An 11,726-nucleotide genomic window follows, 5' to 3' on the forward strand; every position below is an offset into this window, starting at 1 on the left:
TGTGTCATTCACTACTGTAATAGTGTTAGTTATTATGATTCCTATATTCTAAATCATGCAGTGGAGCAAATCCTCTGAATTAAGGAATAGCATTCGATGGGGTAAGTTCAGAATGGTCCTGACCGTGTTTCTGTAGCCTACGGCCCCACCAATATATTACTGACCCACTTTGTGTACCTTCAGGCAGAGAATCAGGGTTTGCCTGATCTATGATGACATCATAACTTTCCTCTTAATTGACCACAATGCTTGAGGATGGACTTAAACCATAGGTGATTCATGGTCGCACATTAATCCATACAAAATGGCAGAAGCAGTCAATGAAAAAGTGTAGACAATATAGTGTGGAGTATCTGAAATAAGGATTTATATCAGCACCAAGCAGCCAACATGCCTATTGTGTGGAAAAGTTTTCTCAAATGAGGCAATGAAACTATCCAGGTTCCTTGAACATTTGAAGAGAATACACTGTAATCAAGCAAACAGGAACTTGGCTTACTTTCAGTCACTTCATGAAAACTTTTAGAAACAGAAATCACTTCAAAATATGTTTGCCAGCACTTCAGAACAAAACAGTGATGGTTTGTGTGCTCTTTGCTAAATCTGGAAAGCCCCATACAATTGGAGAAGAACTGATCCTGCAGCAGCAAGAAAGATCCTGAGTACTGTTTTGCATAAGTCACCAGACCAAATAACTAAAGCAATTCTGCTCAGCAGCAACTCTGTTCAAAGACAAATAGACAAAATGTCTAACAAATTTGGAAGACATTGTGCAGCATACTTAGGACAACAGAATTTGCTCTGCAGTTGGATGAGTCAACTTTGTCAGGCAACTAACCTTTGCTTCTTGGTTATATTCACTTCATAAAAGATGACTGCATGGTTCAAGACTCGGTATTTGCAAGGGGACTAGAAACATACGGGGTGACTCATTACGAGGGGTGATTGATAAGTTCATGGCCTAAGGTAGAAGGAGTCAATTTTAGAAAACCTAGCACATTTATTTTTCCTACATTTACACACCTAGTCCAGCGATCGTGGAGTATATGGATCCCTTCTTTTGTAGAAGTCGGCGTCTTGGGCCTCCAGAAGTGGTCCACAGCAGGGGTGATTGATAAGTTTGTGGCCTAAAGTAGAAGGAGATGAGGAGAAACTGCATTTTCACTCAGAGTTGAACTGCATGTGCATATAACGAGAGCTGTATAACTCATCTCCTTCTACCTTAGGCCACGAACTTATCACTCACCCCTGCTGTGGACCACTTCTACAAAGGGATCCGTATGCTCCACGAGCACTGGACTAAGTGTGTACATGTAGGAGGAGACTATGTTGAAAGATAAATGTGCTAGGTTTTCTAAAATTGACTCCTTCTACCTTGGGCCATGAACCTATCAATCACCCCTCGTATTTTAGGTTGTTGAGCAATTTTTCAAAGAGGAACATTCTACTCACCAACATTCTTGCTTGTGCAACAGATGGGGCACCATCAATGACAGGACACCACTGTGGAGTTATTACTTTTCTTCTAAAGAGCTGTACCTAACATTTACCATTCGCTGTGTAATTCACAGACGACATCTTTTTGCAAAAAACCAAAGTGATCGGCTGTACAAATCAGTGAGTACTGTTAGCACAGCAGTAAATAAAATCAGTCATATGCTCTCAGTTCTTGACTATTTTGTGAGCTTTGTATTAAGAATGAGCAGTTTAAATATTTGCTGTTGCACACAAGTCGGATGTCTTTGAATTGATTTTTCTTTGAAGACAAATGCTTCATTCAGTAATTAACTGAAGAATATTATGCATTACATTGCCTATTTGTCAGAATTATTTGCAAAGTTGATTGAAATCAATCTTGCAAGGAAATTTGAATTTTATTAAAGTCAAATCAGTCGTCTCCACATTTCTGTTCAAGTTAACCCTATCCAAGTGCAACATTGGCCATCATGACCTTTTCCAGTTTCTGAGCCTCTGATTTGGAAGAGAAAGAATGCCAGATGGTAATCTTCAAACATGCTGTGCCCACCTGGCTGAGCTGCATAAAGACATGTCAGTAAGATTTCAGGATCTTTTCAAAGTAAAACTTATTGTCAGACTACATGTCACCACTTACAACCCTGAGATCCTTATTCTGCAGGCATACTCAGCAAATGTATAGAACAGGAACTGTAAACAAACTGTGCAAATGCAGATATGAATAAATAGCAATAAATAACAAGCATGAAATAATAATATAAGAGTCCTTAAATGAGTGTAGCTGTCCCCTTTTGTTCAAGAGTCTGATGGTTGAGGGTTAATGGCTATTCTTCAACCTGGTGGTGCAAGTCCTGAGGCACCTTCCAGCTTCTCACAGCAGTGAGGGGGAGAAAAGCACGGCCTAGATGGTGAGGATCTTTGCTGCCTTTCTACAGCAATGTTTCATGTAGATGTGCTCAATGGTTGCGAAGGTTTTACCTGTGATGTACTGGCCCAAATCCACTACCTTTTGTAGGATTTTCCGTTCAAAGGCATTAGTCTTCCCATACCAGGCCATAATGCAGCTAGTCAGCACACTTTCCACCACCCATCTATAGAAGTTTGCAAATATTTTTGATGTATGCATCATTGCTGTCAATATGTTTCAGGGTTGTGTGAAGAGCCAATGAGATAACATCTGCTGAAGACCTCTTGATCCAAATTCCAGATTGGGTAATAAACCCAATCTTGAACACTTGTAATAAGGGATTAACAGGAAGGATGAAAGAAGAACTTATTTTTGCTACAAAATAACTTTGAGCTGAAGCTGAGGTTCAAAAAGTCATATCAAGACCTTGGTTGCAAAAGAAGTCTATCCTGCACTATGGAAAATGATCAGGATGTTGAACAGGCAATAACTAACATCATCTTTTAGTGGAGTGTGGTTTCAGTGCAGTCACCCAAATTATTTGAAAGCAATGAAGCAGACTGCAGATTGAATGTGGGGATCTGAGACTCCTGAGTGACATTAGGCCTGATGTTGAGAAGCTGATAGCACAGTATCAAGCCCATCCTCCTCATTGAGAGGTGAAAAAGCAATGAAGTAGTGAATAGTTGGACTGCTAATGCTCTAAAATTGTTCCTAAATTGTTTTTACTATACTTAAAATAATATTTGTAGCTTTAAATAGATTTGAATAAAGTTGCAATTATTTATCACTGCTTTGAATTTGCAGTTCCTAATTTCTTTCACTGCACATCGTAAATCAAAATTCGGTTTTTTTTATATGTAATAGCCGGAAAGGGAGAGGGGGATGCTCAGGATATTTATGGGAGCCTTGGGAGCAATAACACAAAAGTTTGGGAACCTCTGCTTTAGAACATCATGTAACAATATCAGCGTACACTTTTAGTATCACATCCATTAATTATGTAACTGTTGATTTTTGAGCAATTTGGTTGCATTAACTGGATTTTTTTTTATCAACATAAAAGTTTACTATGAACCATCTCAAAAGGGCAGTGAAATGGGCTGATTTTTAAAGTGTCCTGTCAGTTTGGGATTGTTACCTTATGCTTACTGATTGTAGCTGAGTTTTGGTGAAAAGTTTGAAGTCTGATGCCAATGAATTTAAAATTGACCAAGTTATTAAGTTATGAAAATGTGTTGCTATATTAGTAAACTTTGCATCTGGTGACCTATTTAGTGTGAGATTCAATTGGATCGTAATCCACCAGTATATTTTGGTCGTGCTCCTCGTGGTTAAGCTAAAGATGCAAAAAGATATATAACATATTGCTGGCTTCCTCAAATTATCTACTTTGTCCCACTTCCACAATGTTTATCTTCTGTAGTATTCAAACATTTTTGTTTTGTAGCTGCTATTTATAGTCATACTTGTACAGCAGTGAAGTGGGTTCTTCTGCCAAACTTGTGCATGCCCAAGTTTCCTGCCCAATCTTGTCCCATTTGCCTGTGTTTAGCCCATATTCCTGTAAACTTTTATCCATGTACCTGTCTAAATGCTATTTACTACATTTCAAATCATGTCCACTACAGCTTGCACTTTTATTGCTGCTTTTTAATACTCACCCTTTTGAACTGAAATCCGAACCTATTGTGTTTGTCCTTGTGTTGAAAAGCTTTTGATACTGTACAGCAAACTAAAGAAATTATTGCCACTGACTGCTTTTAGTAACTAAATATGCTTTGAACTTTAGGACGTTCTGGCTAGGGAAAACAATGTTATGCTTAAATTCATAAAACTTGTTTTGTAGCAATGTAGGAAGTGAAAATCCAAGGTAAAAATCTCAAGTATTGATCATGAATACTATTGGTATGCTTAAACTAAATATACCTATTAGAAGCAGAATTCCAAAGTTATAAACTATTTTCAGGAGAGTGCAGTTTAAGTAAAATTAAGTGGTAGGAAGATGAGCTGTTAAATGGTCTTAACTTGTATAATTTTTGTTTTACTCTGCTTCACAAGGAGATTGAGGAGGTAGGAAGAATTTTAAACTGGTTTGAGTGACTGCTACAGCTTGTGTCAAATTACATTAGTGGTAATATACTGTAACTTTACTGAATTCCTCTAAAGCTGCTTGTGATCAGTTCTGGTTGATATATTCATAGATAACAATGGTCCAATACCAAACCCCAAGCTGCCATTTTTTCACTTCCACTTTAATTTTTTATATATTTGAAATTGTATGCAGTTTATTTCCACCTTGCCTTCCCTGAAGCAAAGTCCTTCTTGGGCTTGGTTCCACTGGTGGCACTACTTTATTATTTTGCCTAAGCTGTTATTGACAGGACTGTCTACTTCCATGCTGAAATTGATCCGTGCCCTTATGCCCTGTGCCCTGGTTAGCATTTGTGTACTTGGTGCAGAATAGAAGGAAAGAGCTTCAGCTAGTACTTGGAATGAACTTGTTCGATCTTTGCTGGACCACATGTTGGAATTTATCCAAAAATATATTTGATCCAAGTAGATGCAAATGGATTGGCTTAACTAGCTTTCTAAAAATTTGAGGTGTGGAACTTCAGCCATTGTCTGCTTTTCAGCAAACTTGTTATAATAAGCAGTCATAAAAATGTTACATTGGTCAAATAGTTTCTAACTCAAAATACATCCTTGCAGTTTGTCCAATAGGAAACAATACTATACCTAAAGTCACTGCACTTAATTTAATAGGTGCATTGATACTTCATGAGGACATGAAAATTTCTCTCGACTGCTTTGAAAGTATTTGCCAATGATATTGCATGTTTTAGTCAGTGGTGGGTCTTTTATGAATATTTAATCTTTGGTCTTTAATGTGCTTTTAAAGCTGAGTTTACCAAGGAGTCACACAAGATTGATAATCAATTGTCTGTCTGATCATTGAGTATCATTGTTCTTTGTGCAACAGGAATTAGAATAAATACTTCAAGCTAATTTTATCCAACATGAAAGCGGATGGTGCTACTTCCATTTGTACACTTTGCAGAGATTAAGCATTTGTTGTCAACAAATCAGCACCATTAAAAGTGAAATTTTACCAGTGGAATGTCCATTAGAACTGAAATTGAGGATCTTTTCCAATCACTGGCTGTGCTCAGACAACAGCTATATGTAATGGATGAGGCATGTGGGAACATGAGTGAATATTAAACTGAAAATGCAAAAAAAAACTGTGGATGCTGTAATAAAACAATGCTGGAAATTGAGTTGTACATATTGTTCTGCGGATAAATTTGGTAGTTCCCCCCGCCCAAGTTTGTCAGCTGCTCTTCAAATAGTTTCTAGCACCCACCCAATCAGTAAGGTAAAGTTAAGAGGCAGTTATAAAAGCTGGCCAGCAAAGGTACACTGACCTGAAATTTTCCTTCATTCTATTTTCTAATGCCACTTGGCTTGTATCACCAATGTACCTGCTACCATAATTCTGAAACTCTTTCCACTTTGCAGTTGATTGGATAATTGGTTAAGTTTAGGTTTGTATACAGCCTTGTGAAATTAAGGAGCAATGCAATGTTGGAAGAAGTCAGCATCTGGGCAGTGGGCATTTCAGGTTGAGACCCTTCACTTGGACTGAAAGTGGGGGAGAGAGCCAGTATAAAAAGGTGAAAAGGGGTAGAATAAGAGCTCACAAGCCAATAGGTGGATCCAGCTCAGTAGGAGTGATAGGCAACTGGGGGTGGGGGGGGGGGTGTGATTTGTGAAATTAAAGCCTGGATAAACCAAGAAGGCTGAGGGCAGGGCAGTAGACATGTTTTATAAGGACTTCGGTAATGCCTTTAAGATTCTGCATAGTAGACTGCTCTGGAAGGTAAGATCACACGGAATCCAGGGAGAGCTGGCTAATTGGATGCACAGTTGACTTGATGGTAGAAAGCAGATGGTTGATGGTAGGAATTGTTTTGCAGATTGGAGGCCCATAACTAGTGGTGCACCTTGGGGATTGGTACTGGACAACTGTTTATCTGTAGCCATGAATGTACTAGGCATGGTTAGTAAGTCTGTAGATACCACTAAAATAAGGTGGTATGGTATAAAGGTATCAAAAATTACAAGGGGATCTTGATCAGCTGAGTCAGTGGTTTTTGTCATGTTCCCCTTCAGTCAGGCATTGAATATAAAGGCTTGGAGGTCAGGGTCAGTTGTACAGGACACTGAGGGCAGACTTTGAGTATTGTGTTCAGTTTTGGTCACTCTGTGATGGGGTAGATGTGTAGAAAAGATTTTCAAGATGTTGGCAAGACTTGAGGGACTGAATTATGGGGAGAGGTTGAACAGGCTAGGACTTTATTCCTTCGAATGTGGGAAACTGAGAGGTGATCTTATAGAGGTGTATAAAATCTTTAGGGATGTAGATAAGGACACTCCTTTCCCCCAAAGTTGGGATATCAAGAACTAGAGTACATAGGTTTAAGATGAGAGGGGAAAGAGTTGAGAGGAACTTGTGCAACTTTTTTTTAAACACTGTGTGGAATCAGCTGCTAGACCATGGTGAGGCAAGTACAGTAACTTTTAAGACAGTTGGACAGTACTTGGACTTTAAAAATTGAGAAGGTGATGGGCCTGTTTCTTGGCAAATGGGACAAGCTTGGATGGGATACCTTGGCTGGTATGGACCAGATAGGCTGTTCTGTTTCTGTACTGTCTAACTACATAGATATGCAATTCTAGTAAATAGATTTGGATTCGGGAATTGTGGCAAAAAAAAATTTGCATTCCAAACCTCTGTGCTTTGCCTCTGGTAGGCACTTCCATTTGTTAAATGGACATGCAGCCATTCTTGAATTGGGAAAGTTTCTGAAACTGGCATGTTTTACTGTATAGCTATTAGGAATGTCATAATGGAGTTCAAAGCTTTCAATAATTAAATTTTACTGCAAACCTTTCATCTGTAGGAGCACATTTACTGTAATTAGATTGATATTTCTGAACATTCTTTGGGATACTCTGTGAATTGGACATTAAAATGGAAACTGATGCTTTTGAGTTGTTGCAAAGAGCCTCTGTTTTAGATCTGACCCTGTTAGCCAGATCAAATTTGGATGGAATTATCAGGGAAGTGTTTAAGTGGGTGTTTAGGGAGTATCAAACATTGTTATTAAAACCTGAAGAATAAGGAATGTCTTATTAGTATGGAATGAACTAATAGATTTTGGACTGTAGACAGCTGCAAAATTTGAGGCAGCCAGTTTCTTTTGCAGCTGAATGAAATCCAGTGGGGCCTTGCTAAGATCAATGTAAAACGGTGAAATAATGTGACAAAGTTAGATATAAAGTTGGAATAAGATGTACATTCCTAAGATTGGGAGATGGAATTGACTGCCAGCTTTATTCATTCCAGATTAGTTATAGTTTTGACATTTCCATGCAGTTTTAATTTTAAACCAGATTGTGTATTATTGTCAGCTATTAGAAAATCATGAACAGGCTTTTGAACAACTGTGAAACATACTGGTTTTGAGAATTGAATCAGTGTGTGTCTAAGGATTAGTGTGTTGAATTGCCTAGTCTTTCTCACATTTAATACTCTTGGAATTTTCATAAACCAAACTTGTGGCTGAAAATTTGAGGACTGTTTTAGGATTTATTTTTAAAAAAAGTTCATTTGAAATTATACTTGACTGGCTGTGCAAATGAGCAAATTTCAAAGATCATAGTGTAATAGAACATTGTTTTTAATGTTTAAAGTGATCCAGTAAATTTGTTTCCCACTTCAAATTTGCATACTAAATTGAATCCTGAACATACTTGGGGATATCAAATTTTAATTAGCTGTTATTGCATGAAATCCAACTAGTTTTGCTATTAGCTTTTGGTGATAATTTTGAACGCTTAGCAACATGATTACAGATCTAACACTTAATTTATTTCCTTCTATTTACAGTGGGAGGCAAGAGTTCAACAAGGGGAAAGGGATTTTGAACAAATCTCAAAAACTATCCGCAAGGAAGTGGGCAGATTTGAGGTGGGTGAAATGCTCTTTCTGTAAATTTAGCTCTGTAAAGCACTTTGAGCTGTTTTTAACCTTGTTTCTGTTTTCTTTATAGAAAGAAAGGGTAAAGGATTTCAAATCTGTTATAATCAAGTACCTTGAATCTTTAGTGCACACGCAGCAACAAGTAAGTTGATAACCACCTGGAGATTCTGTTAAGAGTTACAAATAGTCTGTTGGCCATGGATGTAGATTAGATATTAGTATATTGATATTACTGTTGTTTTTTTTTTTGGCTGTATCTGTTTTAAATGTCATTTTGTGGACCTTGTTTGAATTATGATTTTATGCTGACCTGATTTTTCTGGAAAATCTGTCCTTTCAGCAAAGTCAAGTACAAATGGATTTTCAAATATTGGCAGTCAGTGTGGAGTCATAACATATCTGCCAGGTGGATATAGTCCAGTAATAGAAGGATTTTTAAAATTTTGCAGTAGTAGCCAAACTATATTTTGGGCATACATCTGAATTTGGAGTGGTAGAATGTGCAAGGGAAAAGATGAGACTAGACTTCGCATCTCCAGGGAAGACTAATAGTATTTTGTATATGTATATGCCTTAGTATAATCCAAACTAGGGAGATGCACTTAAGTTACATTTTGGGCGCGACATGCCCTCTTGAATGCAGGGAGTACTTCAGTAGGATGTATAGCTCCTGTGTTGTATCATGAGAGGTACAATATTCAAAGTAATTGATTATATGAATGTTTCTATTTCTAAATCTTGATTCTAATCTTTTTCAGTTAATTAAATACTGGGAGGCATTCCTGCCAGAAGCCAAAGCAATAGCATGAAATTCCAATGAGATGAAGTGTGGCCTGTCTCTTGTTTACAACTAGTTCCGTACTAGGCACTGACCACAGAATTCCAATATAACCACTACATATATTTTAAATTGTAATACTGCATTGCAGGAGTGGTTTAATAAATTTCTCGCATTTTGTCAACCAACTGCATGGCCTAATCCAGTCAGAATGAACTGGGTTGTGGAATGAAATTCTGCAGTAGTTGCTGAATTGAACACCACTGTGCAGCTTAAGTTTTTTGCGGTGAAGTGCATTGTCAGTGCTGGAACTGAGATTTTACTGTAATGACACTTGTTTCATTGAGAGATCTATTACTGAATTTTCATATAACTAATTGTAAATTGTGAAACAAATTCAACATTCCTGTATAGAAATCATGAATTTTGATCTTTGTTACTATAATAAAGAGATATACTTCACCACTTTTCTAGTAGTTTTTTTTGTTACTCTGGTTTTTTCATGCATTTTTGGTATTCCACATACTTAAAGTACTTTGAATCATTGAAGTATTTGCCTTGTAGATGCACAATAATAGGAGTCCTTATGAAGATGGTTGTTGGCCCCTCATTTCCAGTCTTGAGACATTGTTGCAGCAGTTCCTTGGAACAGTGCAATAATATTCTAGTCTCATGCTCTCATTGGCTTGGTCTAAATCTCCTTGTTCACTAATCTTATAGGAATACCCTTTAAATCACTAGTGACTCATGGAGGCTCATAATTTTTAGGGCTATTTGGGGAGGCCTAATTTAGATCTGTCAGCAAAATTCATATCCTGTACATAAAGGATATCTTGATATCAAGGCTGCTGATGTAAATCTTTCTACGGACAATTTTTATTGGGATTTTATGAATAGCAATCTGGTGCTGTGAAAACAGCAGTATTTAAATGAAATGTAAATTTATTAAAATTTTAGCATTGCAATCCTTTACTTCCTATTTAACATCCTGAGTGGAGGTTCTGCAGCTTTCATGGTATGGAAACACCAATGCCCTTGTACAGGAAAACCTATAAAAAGTGAATACTGCCCAGTCCATCACGGGCAAAGCCTTTCCCCACCATTGAGCACCTCTACATAGAATGCTGTTGCAGGAAAGCAATATCTGGCATCAAGGACCCCCACTATCCAGACCAGCAGGAGGAAGGTAAGGAGCCCCAAGACCTGCAGCACCAGTTTCAGGAAGAGTTATTACCACTCAACTATCAGGCTCTTGAATCAGAGGGGGTAACTTCACTTGCCCCATCACTGAACTGTATCCACTGAACTCTCTCAAGGACTCTTCATCTCATGTTCTCTTTATGGCTTATTTATAGTATTTTTTTCCCTTTTTGTATTTGCAGTCTTTTTTGCACATTGGTTATTGTATGGGTATGGTATTCCATTGGTGCATTTTGTTTCTTGTATTTACTGTGCCTGCAAGAAGAGGAATCCCAGGGTTGTATACAGTGACATATCTACTTTGACAATAAATTTACTTCGAACTTTGTAAACTTTCAAAATATCAAGTTGAAGTGTTAAGATTTTAAAGCTTTAACTGATTACCCTCTTTGTAGCTCATCCAAATCACTGGATGAATTCCATAATTGTGGGTTGTATGTCTAATGTGTACTGGAAAGGAGGGGGTTGTACTAAATCAGTTCATGAAAACATGGTGCTTCCCACAGCAAGAGAGTACAGCAGAAGGGTTGTTGCATGTTCTCAAACAAGGGCAAGCTGCGGAAATAGATGGTGAGAGTGAAAATCAGGCAATGAATTGAAAGTTTCCTTTGAGGTATGTGCTGAGATGCACGTCTGGAATATATCCCGAAACCAAAGTCCTGTAGGGGGGAAAAGAGTACTTCTAAAAACAAGACTTCTTGGAAGTAGTAGGTTTAAATTGTACCAACACCTCGCTCCAAAGGAATAAGTTGTCAGGTCTACAAGACCTGAAGATGTGGATCCGTTTTTGGTGCATAGCATTTGTATTTTTTTAGTCACAGTAACTGTGTCTGTCTTAACAATTTTCTTTTATTTGTATGATGCTTAATGAACACACAGAAGCAAGCATAGGCCAACTGGCCCCTCAAGCCTGCCCAGCCATTCAGTTTGATCATGGCTGATGTACGCTGGCCCCAACTCTACCATAGCAGTTCCAATAAACTTTTTTTTCAAACTTATCTCCATCTTATTTGTAATTATCTGGCTTTGCATACACGGACAATTTCAGATTCACTATCCTCAATTTTCTACAAACTTGTTTTAAAAGAGCCCCTTGAAGCTCCCTTCATGTATGTTGTACACTGTGGCCACTTTATTAGGTATACCTGTATACCTCAAATATCTGATCAACCATTTATGGCAGCAACTCATTGCATAAAAGCATGCAGATATGGCTAAGAGGTTTAATTGTTGTTCACACCAAACATCAGAATGGGGAAGAGATGACTGGCCATGGAATGATTGATGCCAGAGTTGTTCACACCAAAACAGCTGTT

The 11,726-nt window shown here is 37.8% G+C and overlaps 1 protein-coding gene across 1 annotated transcript in view; it reads left to right on the forward strand.

Moving 5' to 3' along the window:
- snx2 (sorting nexin 2) overlaps nt 1–9,672 on the forward strand; it is a 56,025-nt gene extending 46,353 nt beyond the window's left edge. Inside the window, exons 13-15 of the mRNA XM_063068714.1 lie at nt 8,340–8,420; nt 8,503–8,574; nt 9,191–9,672. Coding sequence (XP_062924784.1) covers nt 8,340–8,420; nt 8,503–8,574; nt 9,191–9,241 — 204 coding nt within the window. The 3' untranslated portion in view covers nt 9,242–9,672. The remainder of the gene's footprint in view (nt 1–8,339; nt 8,421–8,502; nt 8,575–9,190) is intronic.
- Nucleotides 9,673–11,726: the final 2,054 nt, after the last annotated feature.

The sequence above is a fragment of the Mobula hypostoma genome, chromosome 16 (assembly GCF_963921235.1).
Source record: "Mobula hypostoma chromosome 16, sMobHyp1.1, whole genome shotgun sequence".
Lineage (NCBI taxonomy): Eukaryota > Metazoa > Chordata > Chondrichthyes > Myliobatiformes > Myliobatidae > Mobula > Mobula hypostoma.